Source organism: Aedes aegypti, chromosome 3, assembly GCF_002204515.2.
Source record: "Aedes aegypti strain LVP_AGWG chromosome 3, AaegL5.0 Primary Assembly, whole genome shotgun sequence".
NCBI classification, from domain to species: Eukaryota; Metazoa; Arthropoda; class Insecta; order Diptera; family Culicidae; genus Aedes; species Aedes aegypti.
The window spans coordinates 197987844-198007271 of NC_035109.1; the positions used below are offsets into that span (position 1 = coordinate 197987844).

General features: G+C 38.7%; 1 protein-coding gene across 2 annotated transcripts in view; it reads left to right on the top strand.

Annotated features, from left to right (window-relative positions):
- LOC5570802 (glutamate [NMDA] receptor subunit 1) overlaps positions 1–19428 on the top strand; it is an 84468-nt gene that overhangs the window by 52971 nt on the left and 12069 nt on the right. For both annotated transcript variants that reach the window (XM_021849822.1, XM_021849821.1), the window contains 7 exons: positions 5601–5709; positions 5769–5824; positions 10128–10464; positions 10523–10845; positions 11019–11265; positions 16217–16490; positions 16544–16970. In XM_021849822.1, coding sequence (XP_021705514.1) covers positions 5601–5709; positions 5769–5824; positions 10128–10464; positions 10523–10845; positions 11019–11265; positions 16217–16490; positions 16544–16970 — 1773 coding nt within the window. The remainder of the gene's footprint in view (positions 1–5600; positions 5710–5768; positions 5825–10127; positions 10465–10522; positions 10846–11018; positions 11266–16216; positions 16491–16543; positions 16971–19428) is intronic.

Below are 19428 nucleotides of genomic sequence, written 5' to 3' on the forward strand. Positions count from 1 at the left end.
AATTCCAAGACCGATCATTGGCTTGGGCTACGAGTCTGTTGAGCTACATGGCTTCGCGGACGCTTCTGGCATAGCTTGCCTATATGTTCGCAGCATTCTTCCAAACGGTTGTTGTGTCGTTAGACTGTTGTGTAGCAAATCTAAAATCACCCGACTCCAAGAGTTAACAATTCCTCGAAAAGAATTATGCGCAGCCGTACTGCTGTCTAGGTTGGTAAAAAAGGTCAATTCGACTTTGCAAAGCCAGTTCTCCGCCATATGCCTTTGGTCGGACAGTCAGATTGTCCTCTCGTGGTTGCAAAAAGCACCAGCTAAATTGCAGCCTTTCGTTCGAAACCGTGTCGCCGAAATATCAAACGATACTGGTTCTTATAAATGGTGTTACGTTCGGTCCAAAGACAATCCGGCAGATATCGTCTCCCGTGGCCAACTGCCAGGTGGTTTGAAGAACAACTCGTTGTGGTGGGAAGGATCACCATTGCTCCAATCAAGGGCTTACGAATCACCTGTTCTTGAAGAGATTCCTGATGCTTTGATGCTTGAAATGAAACCCACGTCTATCACGGCGATGCCGGTGGTGAATAATGATGATCTTCCACTTTTCAAGAAATTCGGTTCTCTTCGTAAACTGCAGAGAGTTCTCGCCTATGTGCAGCGGTTTATCAAAAATTGCCGTATCAAGAATCCAGAACATCGTGTCAAAGGTGATTGTCTTTCTATTCCCGAGCTTCGATCTGCACTCCATACAATTGTGTTGGTGATACAGCGAGAATCTTTGTCGGATGAAATCGAAAGAGTCGAAAATGGGGAACCGTCTAAAAGGTTAAAAACACTTGGACCGTTTTTGCTCGATGGAGCTTTGCGAGTGGGTGGTCGTATCCAAAGATCTAAGTTATCGTTCGATGCCAAACATCAATATATCTTGCCAAGACATCCACTCACTGATTTGATTGTACGAGATTACCATCTGGAGCACTTGCACATTGGGCCATCTGGCCTTCTGTCTGCCCTTCGTCAACGGTTTTGGCTATTGGGTTCTCGTTCCGCTGTGAGGAAAATTACAAGGGGGTGTGTAGAGTGCTTTCGGGTAAAACCACGAAGTGCAACGCAGTACATGGGCAACTTGCCGCATACCCGCGTAACGCCTTCCGCTCCATTTAAGGTAACGGGCGTTGACTACGCGGGCCCTTTCCTAATAAAACAGGCTGGCCGAAAGTCAGTTGCGCTTAAGGCATATCTATGTGTGTTCGTTTGCCTGGTGACCAAATGTCTTCATTTGGAGCTTGTCTCAGATATGTCTACGGCTGCCTTTATCGCAGCTTTGCAGAGATTTGTTAGTCGTCGAGGGCTAGTCCGTGAACTTCATTCCGACAATGGCAGCAATTTTCGTGGGGCCAAAGCTGAGCTTCATGAGTTGTATTCTATGTTTTGTGAGAATGCCGCGTAAATCAAATCGCATCTTTTTGTCATACAAAGGAAATTGACTGGCATTTCATACCTCCTGACGCCCCTGAATTTGGTGGTATTTGGGAGGCTTCAGTTAAAAGCACAAAATATCACTTGAAGCGCATTCTCAAAGGAACGCCGCTAACCTTTGAAGAACTATACACCTTGTTAACACAGGTAGAGGCGATTCTGAATTCGCGTCCGCTATTTTCGCATTCGGATGACCCTTCCGATGGTGAGGTTATCACTCCCGCTCATTTTCTTATTGGCCGTCCAATGACGGCCGTTCCTGAGCCCTCTTACGAGGGTTTGAATGAGAATAGTCTGTCTAAATGGCAACACTTACAACAAATGCGGGAACATTTTTGGAGGTCATGGGTACATGATTATCTGGTTAGTCTTCAGCCGAGAGGAAAGAATTTTGTTCGCTCTCCAAACCTTCGTCCTGGAATTGTAGTTCTTCTGGAGGATAAGACTCTTCCACCCCAACAATGGAAATTGGGAAAAAATACTCATGTCTATCCCGGGGAAGACGATCTTGTGAGAGTGGTTGATGTTAAAGTGGGGAATTCTGTATACAGACGACCGATAACTAAGCTTTCAATTCTTCCAATTGAAGATAACAATCCAAATGGGGGGACTCTGGGTGCTGGTAACGATCGCCCGGGGGATGATGTTCGCAACAGCGAAAGATCGTAAGCGACGCACACCGATGTTTCCGTGCTTCGTCCAGAACACAATCGGAGGATGCCAACCCGAACGCAAGAGAACGCCGTGATGAGTGGGAGAAAGTACAGTCGACCGTTTTCGTGCCGTAAACCTCGTGGCCAATCAGTGGCAAGGATGCTCCGACCAATCAGAACATTTGCAACATTCAATCCAGACTATAAAAGTAGATGTAAGAAAAGCTGTAGGCTCATAAGTTTTTGGTAATTCAACCAGTGCACAAGTAAAAAGTGAAGTTTGTAAACCAGTGTTTTTATTCAGAAGAAGAATGTTTCTTCCCGTTCAAATGCCAATCCAGTTCCAGTGACGCATCGAGGCTTGAGTGTCCGATTAATTGCAGTGTTTGCTCCCATCACCCAGTGTCGCAGCTCGCTACCAAAACTAATATTCACTAGCTCTTTTCAGAGCTAACTCAAGAGTTGTTTAGGCGACGCTCTCCACTGGGTGAATCGTAATTTGTTCTTTGCATCGGCACCAAGCGTTGCGTTCCATCGTTGCATGTTGGCAGTGAGCCAACGGAGTTTCATCGTCATCGTTGTGTGTGTGTGTGTGTGCGCTGGCAGTGGGCCAGCACGAACGTTGTCGGCCATTCAGCGTCGGCAATCCTCTTTCGCGTGTGTGTGCGCGTGGTAGTAGTGTATTACCACAGTCGCATCGTCGTCGACCTTCCAGCGTCGTTTTCCAACAGCGGCAAGAGCCGCCATTGAGTGTGTGTGTGAGTGTGTTTGGCAGTGAGCCAACACGTCTTCGTCAACGTTATCGTCGGCAGTGAGCCGACTGCATCGAAGCCTCTCGAGTGTGCTCGGGTTTCCAGTAGTTGGCAGTGGGCCGACTGACTGCTAGCTCGGCTACCTTGAATTCGTCGTGATACATGTTGGCAGTATGCCATCAATAAGAAAAGTTCAATAAAAGCACGTCGAAATTTTCTTCGTCCAAGATTTCCAGCTATTCGACTGGGCATATATTTTTAACTAGAATTATAAACGAATACGGTTTGTCACTATCCACTTATCCGCGAACGGGAATGGCGGCTTGTGGGTGCTGCTTGATGGTGGGTGGGATTCAAAATTTGTTGAACGTTTGTTTAAGGTCGTCAAAGCAAGTGCACCTACCGGAGACAGCAGTCACAGTCTTGCCACCCAGAGGAGAAAAAGAAGCATCTACCGGAGAAAATGGCAGTAAATTTGGCAATGAGGAAATGCATGCTATAAAACGTTTGACTTTTACTGTGCGCCCTGTTTTCAAGTTGCCCGTGAGAGAGAGCGAGACAGCACCAAAACACGGCGCACAGTTAAAGTCATGAGAACAAAAGAATTTATGGCACGTACAGAGGCTCATTGTCTTAAAACATAATTTTGGAAAAAAGTGTAAATCTAAATGTGTACATATAATTTAAAAGGTATCCCGAACGCAGTGTCGTTCCACAGATTCCCATCCTACCCCAATTCTAAGCGACGCCGATGGTACAAACAAGCCAGGATTACCCAAGAACATGAATGAACTTCTCGAGCTATCCCGATGCTACGATCCTGGATTTCTGAAGAACAGGATGATAAGGTAGTGTAGGTTCCGGATATGCTATAAGAAGAGTGTTTTGTTTTACGAGTGGAGCTTGGTGAGGAAGTTGTTTTGAAAGCTTGAATTCTTACGAAATTGATGTTGCCATGGCTGGGCGAATTCCTGATTATAAAAATAAACTTTCTTCGGACAGCGTGCTCACTCTAGCAGATGGTATTACAACAACTTTTCTACGATGGAATTCAAATTGATCAAGTTAAACTTTTATCAAAACGTACCGCTCTTTCACATTGATATTTTGCAAACGTTAAACCCAGCGTCGACAAAATTTTCACTGGTGGGTGCCCTTGCTTTGACGACCTTCAACAAACGTCAAATTTTGAATCCCACCCACCATCAAGCAGCACCCACAAGCCGCCATTCCCGTTCGCGGATAAGTGGATGTATTACATTTGTTCTATTGTAAATTGTCACTTGCCAAGGATTCACAAATGTATCAAAACCAATTGTAATAAAATTACACTGGCTTAATGTATATTTCCACACAGCTTTCGTCATGCTCTCCGTATATGATAATATTGTTGTACTAATTTTGTAAATTTTACAAATGTCTACAAAGATGCATGCAAATCTTCTGGTTTTGTACCGTAATTGTTTTAAAGCGTGGTATTCTTCTTTATAAGTTGTTTGCAACTGGTTACAGTTGTAGAGTGTATTGAATGAGCTCGTTCAAACACATTTTTATGTCGCGAAACTATAGCAATCTTTCTTTAGACCAGCATTTCAATGAGAACAATACCAATCACCACTAAAAACTTCTGTCTCTCTACCGAGATATCATAGTCAAAATGATACTACATGCAGCATTATGGCGATTGCAAATTAAAACATGTTTGTTCTTCACAATCCACTTATTCACGACTCTGGAAAAAAAACACTGGAATATTTTACAATTTCTGCTACAATTACACCGAATGTTTTCACGCGAAACCGTATTTTATACTCGTCGCCACTTTTGTGTTCTTAATTTACTTTAATAAAAGCTGTTTGTTTGAAATAATAATTGTACATGACTAGGATAATTCTTTAGTTACTCGGATAAATAAGGTTCAGGTTTCTGAGTAGACTGTCAGTCTGGTTTATTTAATCCTGTTTCGAGCCTAAGCCTTTCGGCTGTGTTCAACACATATAAAACTATTGTCATTTTGTGAAGGCGCAAAGTGATTCGATTAAGTAGATACAATATTCTACATATACTACAAATAGTAGAACCCTAAGCTAATCATGATCCGAAGTATGAGTTGTCAGGCACCTCTGGGAAAATTTGAGGTAGATTCAGCCGGATGAATGATGGGTACTTTTATTCCACAATATTAGGTTGCTACTGTTTAAGATGTTGATTTACATTTTTGTAAAAGCAGTAAAAGCAGCAAAAGCGATTAAAGACGAAATATAGTCAGCTAAGATTTGTAGCTGCAAAATGTTTGCGTTATGGCTGTATTAACGCTAATTGTTCTATTTTTGACAGGTTTTGATTTGCTGTTCTGTAAAACAAGACAACGGTGGTGTTATCTATGCTTTTCTTAGCGGTCATTTTGATTGTTGATCGCATTTGCCCAAAAGGACTCGCTGCGTTTCTCAGAGGAAAGGAACAACCGTGGATTTGCTCCCTTTTAACTTCATTCTTATGGGTGCTTCATCGAACGTTTTTCTTTATGGAACTGCTGTATAACCATTGCGATTATTAAAACAAAACAATAGATCCGCTGAAATCATAAAAAATACAATAACTTACAATCCCTGACACTAGAACAAACAAGGCCCCCTCCAGAAAAAAAATCCTTATTTTAGTAAATGAAATATAAACTGTTCTGTATTGTTTTTATATTAATTAAAGATATATTTTTCAGGACGCAATATATGTCTTAGCATCAGCGATTAAGGAAATGATAACCCATAACGAGACCATTACTGAAGCACCTAAAGATTGTGATGATACAGGTGCCGTTTGGGAATCCGGTAATATAGTATATTACACTGCTTAAGTTTATTTTTAACCATTATATTAACTTTTTTAGGGAAAAAGATGTTCAACTACTTAAAAACAAGACACATAAAAGGAGAAACGGGACATGTAAGACATTTTTCCCTAAAAACGGATTGTATATTTCTATTTATTGTTTTTATTTTATTCGAACGTGTTGTCTTCAAAGTTTCTTAAACCAAATTGATCTTCCATACATAGTCCACAAAAAAAGTACAACACATGGGGCAGTCCATTAATTACGTAAAACCATTTTCAGGATTTTTTATGGGAGGGGGGGGGGGTGCTTAAAGAATAATAAAATAAATTGCATGGCGCGTATGAAATAACCTCCTCCTCCCCTTACGTAATTAATCGACAGACCATCACCGATTTGAACCTAAATGTTAATTCACTTGCAGTGGGCTTCGTGGCCTTGCGGTTAGCGGCGTCAGTCGTCTAGGCGTGTTGTGCCACGAAGTGTGGGTTCGATACCCACTCCAGTCGGTGGAAACTTTTCTTCAAAACGAAAAATTCATCACTGGGCTACTGGGTGTTTCGTGTTGTCCGTTGACTAATGTTAGTGATCGTTCAGTCTGTGCAGCCTGTGTGCTGAAGACGGTGTAAATTGTCTTTAACATGCATAACCCAATTTTTATGCCTACCGGACCACACCCGTGATTGCAAATTTGTCAAAAAACAACATAACTTTGCTTCCATATTATATGTATACACGGAGAACAAAATATAGCGTTCGTAATATTTTTTCCGGTCAAGTGAACTATATTTTAAGATTAATTTAGAGATAACTATAAATATAGTTGATTAGACAGTATATTGTTAAAACAACTATACTGTATAGTTATTAACAACTATATTTTTTATTTAATTTACATACGTCAAACGTTAAAATTCAACTATAATTTAGTTGACTCAAAGTAATTTTAATTAGGTTTATAATATTTTGCAATGTTTACTCAGCATTTTGTTCTGCTTTAGCAACATATCTAAAAAGATTCGCTGCTACTTTATCGATCTAAAAAAAACATTGCAAATATCAAAATAAAGTGCACGTCGGTAAACTTGATACGTGGTATCCTGCGTGAGAAGTGGTTTTCTTATCACCTACCCTGTTCCTTGCAAGTTAAAAGTAAGTAGATTTGTGAGCACGACTTGAAGTATAAGGATGTGAATGTTTTCGGATAGTGGCAACTATCCAAATTATAATTGATATAGGTACAAGTGGATAGCTGAATCAATGAAGTGTGTGTATTTGATTTGACGTTAATTTAGTGTTGGCGTAAGTTAGTTTTACTGCGAAACTACTATTTGTGAGTAGGTAATAGTAGTTTACGGAACAAGTTGCAGAATAATGATTTTTATAGCACGAGTCGTAAATGCCGAGTAGGATAATTACGACGAGTGCTGTTAAAATTGAGTTCTGCAACGAGTCATTCAAATCGGTGTTGCCGTTTCTTGCGGTGATTGTATTAGGCTCCCCCAGAGTCTATGAATTTCAAAGAAGCCTCTTCGCGCAACTATCCATTCATAGACTCTGGGCTCCCCCAAATCTACGCGACTTTTTACGGCGACAGCGACAAATAATCGTCGCGATTTCGTTGTTGTGTCGCTGCAAGCACTCTTCGATGGAACCATCTTGACTGAAACGACGCGAATCGGAGCAAAATCGCGTCGCTGTGGCTAAGACGCGCTCGTCAAACAGTGTATGCAGCGAAACATCAGCGTAGTCGCTACGATTGTTTGTCGCTGTCGCCGTAAAAAGCCGCTTAGATCTGGGGGAGCCTTAAGGCTAAGTAGCCCGTCATTCGTTTTGGCAACAATGATGACTTTTCAGCTTGCAATTTCAAAGTGATAAAACTCAGTCTTGATAGTTTATATTGACTTGAAAAAAGGATCACTGTACGCGCTTACATGCATAAAGTAAGCTGATACTTTTTCAGCTGTGTCAGTGCAAAACCAACTGATTTTTTTTCTGATTCGAAATCGTGAAATGAATTTGAATGAAAAAAAAAATCAATGACGTCCTACTTCGCCTTAACTCTGAGCACTTTCACAAAAATCCATCAAAATATGGGCTCCCCCAGATCTAAGCGACTTTTTACGGCGACAGCGACAAACAATGGTAGCCCTCCCCTTGGTTATTCGACCTTGCCGCGATGGGAGGGCATAATCCATTAGCCCATATGATGGAAACCAAAGGCGTAACCTGTAGTGGTGGTATCACATTTTGGCAGCTTTTTGCTTAAAGCTGCGTCATAATTCATATGGCATAGACGCAATAATATCTCGAATGTGATCCAACGGACATTCTGCGTCATTGATAGAATTGATGCCCATTTCAAATAATTAATCTATTCGAAGTGGACATTAATACTATTGGTGACGTTCAGTTTGCCTTTTGCCAGAATGATCCGTAGCCACTCTTACTATTAGCTAGCTAGATACATCGTTATCATATACGACGTAGGGAATACATAGGAAGACTCTTAGGAAAATGACTAGTAGATTCACTGAGTAGAAATAAGTGGCGACAATCTTATTTTAATATGGTTTTTACATTGCCATAATAAGAAATACCTCTTTTGTAACAGCGGTACAAATAATCTAATTCCAGCTTCATTTTCGCAAAATTTACAAGTAGAAAGTAGGCGTTGTGAAGCATTGCATTTGCCACCGAAAAGTGAATCATGTAGGGGACTGTAATAGAAGCCTAAGGTAACTTTACTCTTCAATATTCACTATAAAATGACTATGGAAAGTAAGACGCTGAGATCGATCATTAGGGTACACTTGCTAGTTTCGAAAAATTGTTGAACAGACAAGGAAAGCGACTTTTTTCTTTAAGGATATATGAACGTAATGACCAATAAACACTTTTAACAACAAAAAATAAAATTAACTAGAACTACTACTAAACAGCCTAATTTGTTAAAACTTGACAGCCTAATTTTGTTAAAACTTGACGACAATTGACATTTAAGACTCTAATCTTACGTAAAAGACAGGAGTAATCAGAATAGCACTTGAATGACAAATTATTCAAAACCATTTCGACTAGACAGTATTAGTAATGACACACAACTACTACACTACTACACAACTATTTCAAACAAATTCTGATGGAGCTGCTGATTTTCACAATGCTTCCTTTTCTCAGAAGCAAGGGAATATGGGTACTTTTCAAAAACTACCACGTCACAATACTAATAAAAAAACAGTGTTCATGTGGGCGCCATTGCCTAGTCCGTCTGAGTATTGGTCCTGGTAGAGGGGAAACTTGGCAAAAGCCAGACCGAGGGTTCAGCCTTGACAAGTTAAGCTGTCAGGCAGCTCCAACTGAATACCATACAAAAAAAAAAAAAAAAAAAAAAAAAAAAAAAAAAAAAAAAAAAAAAAAAAAAAAACAGGGCAGCGACAAACAATCGTAGCGATTTCGCTGATGTACACCACAACTTAAATCGTACCAATATTTTTTTTAATTTCGTCACGATAACAATACCCCTCTCGCCCCAAAACGTGTTTGTTTATTTTGCTCGATAGGTAGACGATTTGACGGTTCAATAGGTAGACTTGGTTTCAGTCTTCGCGCAACTCTCCATTCATAGACTCTGAATAAATACTAAACAAACGATAGACGGACCTGGTGTAGTGGTTAGAACACTCGCCTCTCACGCCGAGGACCTGGGATCGAATCACTTATGTCACTTATGACGTAAAAAGTTATAGTGACGACTTCCTTCGGAAGGGAAGTAAAGCCGTTGGTCCCGAGATGAACTAGCCCAGGGCTAAAAATCTCGTTAATAAAGTCAAACCAACCAACCAACAAAAAATCACGACAAAGTTATTATCGATGTTTTTATAACGAAACCAGGGGCCCAGATAGCCTTAGCGGTTAACGCGCAGCTATTCTGCAAGACTGAGGGTCGTGGGTTTGAATCCCGTCGGTCGAGGATCTTTTCGTAAGGAAATTTTCTCGACTTTCCAGGGCATAGAGAATCTTCATACCTGCCACACGATATAAATGCAAAAATAGTTAATTGGCAAATAAAGCTCTCAGTTAATTTGAACTCATAAGAACACTAAACTGAGAAGCAGGCTCTGTCCCAGTTTGGACGTAATGCCAGAAAGAAGAAAAGGAAGAAGATTTACTATAACATGGACCTTCTCTAACCTAGTGGTAATGTTCACGAATACAAAGCAAATATATGCTGAAGGTGTTTGGGTTCGATTCCCTGTCGGTCCAGCGATTTTTCGTAATGGTAATTTTCTTGACTTTCCTGGGCCATCGCGCCTGTTACATGATATATGAATGCGAATGCTGAGAAGCATTCTCTGAAGAAGAAGAGTGTGAAATAAAACTAAGTAGAATTATTTTAATATATTTGTATTCTAGGTGGCATTCGATAGCAATGGAGATAGAATATATGCTGCATATGAAGTTATTAACGTTCAGCAACCAATGTTATCGTCTACGCGGAAGAATGTTAAGGTTGGAAGTTTCTTCTATGATGAAGAGAAAGGCCGAATGAGGCTGAAAATAAATGATACTATGCTGGTTTGGCCTGGAAACACCGAAAAAAAGCCGGAAGGAATAATGATTCCTACTCATTTGAAAGTTCTTACCATTGAAGAGAAACCATTTGTGTATGTACGAAAATTACTAGATGACGAAATTGATTGTGAAGATGATGAAATAGCATGTCCCCATTTTAATTCTACTGATGGAAACGGTAAATAATTTGGAAATATAAAAGTTACAAATAACTGTATATATATAAAATTTTACAGAAAAAGACTATTGCTGCAAGGGATACTGCATAGATTTGTTGAAAGCATTAGCGCAAAGGATAAACTTTACTTACGATTTAGCCCTATCGCCTGATGGGCAATTTGGTCACTATCAACTTAAAAATCATACTACGGGCATCGGCACAAGTGTCAAAAAGGAATGGAACGGGCTTATTGGTGAGCTCGTCGCCGAGAGAGCAGATCTTATAGTTGCTCCGTTGACTATCAATCCGGAAAGAGCGGAGTTTATTGAATTTTCAAAACCATTCAAATACCAGGGCATTACTATATTGGAAAAGAAGCCGTCAAGATCAAGCACACTGGTAAGTCGAAGGAAAATTTTTCATATCAGGTAAGGATACATCATTTAGGCTGTATTGTAAAAGATTTAAATATTTTACGTTATAATTAAAAAATGCAAATTTGACGACACTTAACATCATTGGCATAAATAAGTAGCGAACACGAAACTAATTAACGTTTGTCTATTTTTCAGGTATCATTTTTGCAACCATTCAGTAATACTCTGTGGATATTAGTAATGGTGTCGGTACACGTCGTAGCACTGGTTCTCTACCTTTTGGATAGATTTTCACCTTTTGGACGATTCAAACTGACTACCAATGATGGAACGGAAGAAGATGCGCTAAATCTGAGTTCTGCGATTTGGTTTGCTTGGGGAGTCTTGCTGAATAGCGGAATTGGCGAAGGAACTCCACGAAGCTTTTCAGCGCGAGTACTAGGTAAATTTATGGTGAATTCTCACTGAACTTTACTAAAGGACCTATAAACCGTAAAGTGCTCCAATCCAGCACATTTTATACAAAATTATTTATAAAATACACATTGATATTGCAGCAACATTTTATGCCATTATTTGATGCTACTAAGATTTCGAATAAGTTTGAATCACAAATAAAAGCAAATAAGACATTTTTTTCGCAGCATAAAAAAGTAATCAGCGGAAGGCCTTCGAAGTAGACGCCATTTTTTAATTTGCATAAGGCTATCGCACCCTTCTCTTTCCAGAAACAAGATCAAATGGGATTTTTTGTTTGTTGTTTTCATACGGAAACGGTTTCCGTATGAAAACAATCCATAAGCGTGCGTGTGCTGGAAAGAGAAAGGCGATTAAACGTCACATTGCCTTATAGCGTATGGGGCTCTGCACAAAAATATACCTCTCTTTTTCACTCTTTCATGAAATTTGTAAACAACAAGGCCAGTAAAAGTCAAAATCCCATACAAAATCAAAACAGTGCAGAGGCCTATTGCGCGGATTTAGGTGACGTCTTTTTCCACAATGACCAAATTCCGCACACTATTTTTCGCAGAACAACAAACAACCTCAACAACATTTATCGCGTAACTTTTCAAAACATCCTAAAAATATGACCAATGTTCAAATCTGCATCGCTTTGAATCAATAGACCATTTCCGTGAAAAATTTTTATTGGCTTATATGCTTTCTGTCAATTTACTGAACAAACTTTCCTAAGGAACCGATATGTTTTGGAGCCTTTAACTATTAGAAAACAATGAAAAACTTGCGGCACGTAAGTTCACCCCTCGGTCCCCTACAATTTGTTTCACCTCGAAAAAATGCAGACCCCTTTTTCCCCTATGGTTTTGCCACCACGTTGTGGTCAATTTAATGTCGAATTCGTTTTTGTTCAGTTCCAACCTAGGTTCGCACTAGTTCCAACCTAACTGCTGTCAAAACGTTTTTTTATTCGCACAGGTTGGACCTAGTTTCGCACTAGTTCCAACCCCAAATCCAATAGGTTCGCACTGTGATGAATCACGGTTTCATGACTGGGTTCACCAATACAACTGCAATCGAACTGTTATAATTGTACAAACAGTTTTCGCTTGCGGTTACTAAACAGGTTTCGCTGCTTCTGCGATTAGAAATCTGAATCAGATTCTGACTCGGATTTCGAAGATTTTTTTTATCAGTTATTTTGGAAAATAACGAGAATTAAACAACCGCCTGTGGGCAACGTTTTGAACGACATAAGAGAAAACTACATACACGGATGAAGAGGTAGTACCTATATGCATTTATTTATTAATCAGGGCTTCCCAACGTACGGCCGCGAGCCATATTTTGCCCATTTTATGTGGCCCGCGAAGAGTTTGAAGATTCTTCATATCAGCCCGTTGAGAATTATATGAAATTGGAGTTAGCACATATAAAGGCTAAACATTTAATTTGTGAATTATTCAAATCAACATTAAATTTCAGATTTTTTTCTTTGCAGATAAGTTTTAAGCACTTATTTTTAGACTACGAATAATGGCGAAAATTGTACTACACATAGATCTAACGTGAGAACATCGCGTTCATGATGTGAAAAGTTTTTATTCAATATTAACAATCTTACAAAGAGCAATTTATTCCCTTTTCTTCTCTATTTAGTAGACAAAACTTAATGCCGCTTGAGGCTGAACAAAAGTTTTTGCGAAATAGTGTAATTTTTATAAACAATCTAATTGAATCATGGCCAAATATTCTCGTAGATAACTTTGCAGGATTATGTCAACAATTTGGCAGAATCTTCACAAAAGCTTGTTCACAAATCTTAAATAAAGATGGAAACTTGGGCAAGATTTTGATGTTCGAAAGAATTTTTCAGACTCCTCGTCAGGTTTAACAATGAACTCGAGAAGTTATTTTCTAACCTCCTGGGCATAGTTTAAATATAATCCTAGGTAGGATTCTCACATAATCTTAGACTTAGACAGAACCAGACAGATACTGACGGAATCTCTCTAATAAAATTATGAGCAAAATTCTTTAATGATCCTGGAAAACATTATCGAAGATTTCAAGATAGGATTTCAAAATGATGAGATTTTGAAAGATTTGTAGGAACATTATTTATAGGATTTGTAGGAATTCTTGGAAAATTTTGAGCACATGATTCGATCGAAAGTTTGATTTGATATTATATTATTTAATTATATTATTTAGTGATGGAACTATGATGATATTTGCATTATAATTACGAAATCTAACTAGATGCTGAACGTTTTCCATATCCATGTGCAATATATGAGATACATGGAAGTTCGATGTTAACACCTTACGACTTTACGATGGAGATATTTTTCATAAAAATTGGGCTAGTTTAAAATAAAAAATCCTGGGCAAGGTTTTTAAATTATGTTGGAAGGCATTCTTACGACAGCCAGCAGGATGCTTATCAGCATTTTTTGCGATTTCTAGAAAAAAAATGCACCATTTACTAACTTTTGTTAGATTTTACGCAAATGTCTGTGCATCAAAATATTTTAAAGTGACCAGACGTCCCGGATTGTGCGGAACAGTCCCGGATTTGAGCAATCTGTCCCGCATCGCCAAGCGTCCCGGAAAACGTCCCGGATTGTAGAGGTAACCAGAAATAGAACTTATGTTTGAAATATGAGTAATGAAATGTTATTAAGGCTAAGTGGCCCGTAATTCATTTTGACAGTTATGCTGATTTTGAAGATTGCAATTTCAAAGTAATAAAGATGGCTAATATTGATTCAGAAAAGTATCACTACTTGCGCTTACATGCAAGAAGTATGCTGATACTTTTTAAGCAATGTCAAGGCAAATCAAGTGATTTTCTTCAATTTGCAATCGTGCGACAAATTAGCCATAATCATCGATATACAGAACAAATTTCAATGACGGCCTACTTCGCCTTTATGGAAATTCAAAATTACTGGCTGGTTTTCTCCATGGACCAACAGAAATGTAATCAAAATCTTAACAGAATCCATATAGGAAATTAATTTACGTTGAAATCTTTTCAAAATATTTGTAAAAATGTCAATTCAGATGGAGCTCACTGTAGGAAATTTCTTGACCATTTCTTGGGCAGAAATTTTTACTTTTCTTGAGCGGTACAGCATACCTAGCTTAATATAATTCTGATAGAAATAAGAATTTCCATTGTATTCACTGGTAAAAACTATGACAATATTTCAGCTCAAGTCTTATGAAAATACTTCCAGGATACGCAACAGGATTTATTATATTTTAAGCCCTTGGTTTAGTTAAGAAACTTCAAATGGCACTGTTAAGGAATTCATGATTTGTTCAGAATTTTATTCAGAATCTTCCAAAAATTTGTATTGGTTCTCTTCTCGGTATTTTTTTTAATTGCAAAGATTTTGTCCAAAATCAAGAATCAATTTGTGGATTTTGTTCAGCGAACCAACTCACTAAATTTAACTCAGAATCCTTCATGATCAAGATTCTTTCTTGGATTTTATTTAGTCCATAATATTATAAGGATTCAGTTCAAATTACTAAAAAATGTTGCTTCAGTATCTCAAAAATCAGTTTGAAAAGCATACAACATTCTGATTGGAATTCTGGTTTAAAAATATCACGTTATTAGGATCTAAATTTAAAAAAATATTTTGTTATTTTTATCTGTGCAACATTAAAAACTCTTTCACAACAGGTTATGGAAATCCTACTAGAATATTTAAAATTTTCTAAAGTTTACAAATTATGTCCCGCATTGAAGCCAAACATATCTGGTCACTTTAAAATATTTGGACCGCCGCACAAAATTGTTTCTGTGATTTGGCCGAGGTTCAAAAGGGTGGGATAAGCCTGATTTATATAAATTGAGTACAAAATCATTTTAATTCAGTTTCGACGAAAGTTCCGCCTGAAATAACCAACAGCTGAAATTATTGTTGAAAGATTTGTTTGACGACAAGGATTGACTGCTCGCAATACAACCCCGCGTGATGGCACGCACACCAACATACCGTTTGACAGATGAACCTGAAAACGTTTTTTTATTCTGGAGTCAGGTTAGCACTAACCCAGGTTCAAAAACGAAAACGACATAAATTGTGCGAAATCGAGCAAAAACGTGAAAAAAAGAACGAAGCAGCCTGTCACGCACTCGGCTTTCTGCGATCTCCTTATTTGAACTTAACCGTACATCCACCCTATATTCTGCACAGTTAAACTATTGGTACGGAATTCGAACATTTAAGAATTTTTGCGATCATTTCTCCTGACTATGTTGGGTTTTCAACGAAATTGTTCAAAATTCTCTCACGTCCTTCGCATTTCAACTTCGATAACTTTTGCAAATAAATATATGAATCTTCGTGGATTTTTTACTATTGCATAAACAATTCTTCTGGATCAAAAAGCTATGGCAACTAGAGGCACCACAGTAATTGAAAACAAGCGGCCAAATACTAAGTGAAACCAGTGAAACAGGGCCGATTTCTTCACCTTCGCTTAAGGAGATTATAGAACGAAGCCACACCTCAAATTTTCAAGAGCACAAGACATGAGAACCAAACAGCGCTCCACGTTGAAAATTTATCCCATTGGTCACCACCAGCACGCAAGTAATTTGATTGATTTTCAACGCGAACTGTTGTCAGATTCTCCAGTCTTGTGCACTTGAAAATTCGAAGTTTGGCTTCGTTTTATAATCACCTTAAGCCGTGAACCACGTTTACCCATATGGTTAAACTAGGTTTAATACCTATGCGGTGGTGAAGAAACCGTTTAAAAGACGCATATATCCAACGAACTAGGGGAGCAAAACTGCGCTTGTTCCTTTCCTTTGGGTAACGCCGCGTGTCCTTCTGAGCAAAATTTGCGCATTTAATGTGCTAATATTATTACATAATTACTAATTCCCTTATTAACCTTTTCAGGTATGGTATGGGCTGGATTTGCTATGATAATTGTGGCATCTTATACTGCTAATCTGGCTGCTTTTCTTGTGTTGGAGCGACCGAAAACAAAATTATCTGGCATAAATGATGCACGCCTTCGTAATACGATGGAAAATTTAACTTGTGCGACCGTTAAGGGATCTGCTGTGGACATGTATTTTCGAAGACAAGTTGAACTATCTAACATGTACCGTACAATGGAAGCAAACAATTATGACACCGCTGAACAAGCAATTCAAGACGTTAAAGACGGGTATTAGATTATGGTGGACATTAAAACCAAAAAACTAACAATATATATTTCAGGAAGCTTATGGCGTTTATTTGGGATTCATCTCGTTTAGAATACGAAGCTGCCAAAGATTGTGAACTGGTAACTGCTGGCGAGTTGTTTGGACGAAGTGGTTATGGTATTGGTTTACAAAAGGGTTCGCCATGGACGGATGCTGTTACGTTAGCAATATTGGATTTTCATGAAAGCGGATTTATGGAATCACTTGATAAAGAATGGATTTTCCACGGAAATATTCAACAGTGTGAGCAATTCGAAAAAACACCAAACACATTGGGTTTGAAAAATATGGCGGGTGTATTTATTCTGGTCGGCGCAGGCATTGTTGGTGGTATAGGGTTGATTATAATCGAAGTTATTTATAAAAAGCATCAAATAAAGAAACAAAAGAAACTGGAAATAGCTCGCCATGCAGCCGACAAGTGGAGAGGAACTATTGAGGTATGTATATGTATTCCAAAACAGTATCGTAAACATACGATTTAGGGATCATTAAAAAAGGACGTCCATCATTTGGGGGAGGGGGGTGGTAGCGATGTGGGGTATTTCGAGGTGTGGTCGAATCATCAAATTAGTATTTGTGATAACTTCAGTTTTTAAGAGGTAATTGTGCAATGCCAACTTCAGCGAGCCGAAAGTTCACGAAGTTTGCCGAAGATGACGTCATGTTGGCAAACTGCGAACAAATTTTTTGGCAGGCTTGTCGTCACCATCAGCTGATCGTTTTGTTTACATCTTTTTCGTGGTAGTGGGGTGGTAGTTGATTTTTACTACAGTGTGACAGTGCGTGACAAGCAAAAAAAAATTGTGCGGTGAAAACTACCATTTTAGAGGGTTGAATTAAGCACTCGCCCCGGCAATTTTCAGCAGACCAGAAATGCGCTTGATTTTACCATGTCTGTAGTCGAAATAAGATTGATGAAAATGATTTCTGTCAAATGTACCAAGTATTGTTGTGGGATGTACTACAAACATAGTAATTTGTTCTGAAAATCCATGATAGTTTTACACGCAAAAAAATTGTGCGGTAAGAACTACTATTTTAGGGGGTTAACTTAAGCGCTCGCACCGGCAATTTTCAGCAGACCAGAAACGCGCTTGATTTTACCATGTTTGTAGTCGAAATCAGATTGTTGTAAATTATTTCTGTCGAATGTACCAGTTATATGGTGGGATGTACCGTAAACATAGTAAATTGGTCTAAAATTCCATGGTAGTTTCAAGAATGGGCGTAGTCAGCTACAATAGTAATTATTACCACAGAATTTTTTCCCGTGTAAGAATGGGCGTAGTCAGCAAAAATAGTAACTTTTACCACAGATTTTTTTCCCGTGTATTAGAAAAAGCGGGACGGAGTGGGAGAGGAGGTCTAGAAATTCGGAAAAACGACGGACGTCATATTTGAAACATCCCTTATTTATTTGTTCCTACACGCAAACAAATTTTGTTGTATAATCTACCGAATCCATGATAGATTTAAGAACTGCACCAACGATTTTCAACCGACTACAAAAATCTGTTAAGTTTACTATAATATGGTGAAAATCACTGAGCAGTGCAGTAAATGTGACTATGTCCATAGTAACTTCGACTACACAGCATTGTATTTCGATCCGTGACACCCACCGTACAACACAGTGTGGTCAAAAGTATAATGCCAAACTTGTCAAATCTAGAATATTTCTAGTCATAAATACTACAACTGTGGTTAAATAAACAGAATATATTTTCTTGTGTAGTGATGTTGACTATGTTTCGGTAGAGTTAACAGATTAATGTAGTCGGTTGAAAATCGTTGGTGCAGTTCTTAATTTTACCATGGATTCAGTAGTTTCTACAATAAAATTCATTTCAGTGTAGATATGCAGATAGGCATTGCCCATTGCACGGTGACGTCATCAAAAAATCACTCTTTTTCTCTCCTTTGGGAAATCTGAAAACAACGGTGCCAGTATCTGTCAAAGTTGACAGGTACTGACACCATTGTTTTCAAGTTTTATTGAAGAGCGAAGGTGAGAGAATTTCGCCGTGAAATACCTAATAAAGTGGCTGTTCAAAAGCCATGTAAGGTTAGTTTTAGGCTATCTCAGACTTCAAACTGTACTGTACGTTGCCCGAAAAATTTTGCGCTGATTAATAAAACGCTCCAAATCTTTGCAGTTACTTCAAATCTTTCTGGTATTTTCTTTGGGCGGTATGAATAAAATGTAGTAAAGTTGAGTTTACTACCTTCTCGGTAGTAAATGCTACATATGGAACACGAGTGGAACATGTTTGTGTCATTTTACGTCACTACACCTTTCATACATACTACAGTCGCCTCTCCACATCTCGATATCGAAGGGACCATCGAGATAGGGAGAGATCGAGACATAGAACAATTTTTTAACGAATACTAGATTGAAAATCACTCCGTTAGGGCGTATTCACAAATTTCATAACGCTGAAGGGGGTGGGTGGGTGTTCTTACGATGTTACGGCTCATACAAAATTTGTAGAATAATCATACAAAAGGCGTTACGAAGGGGTGGGTGAATGTCAAAAATGGTCATTTTCAGCGTTATGAAATAAATGAATGAGCCCTTACCAGGAAAATCGAAAACAAACAGATGTCATTTCGTCTTCGCAAATTGTTTTGAATCTCTAAAATCTAGTCTAGTAGCCTTTGATAATGGGCATATCGACATACGGAGAGAAAATTGGAAACGAAAATCCAGGGAGGGTATACGCAACGAGGTTCGCCTACCGTACATGTTTTGTGGGTGTATTCGTTTGGCTCACAACGCTGCTAGGCATCCCGCTGTTTGAGTGTTGAAATGCATCAGCATTTGCTGTCTGACATGGCCCGCGTTCGACCTGTGCTGTTTGGGTCGCCCCGTGTGAGAGATGATGCTGTTTG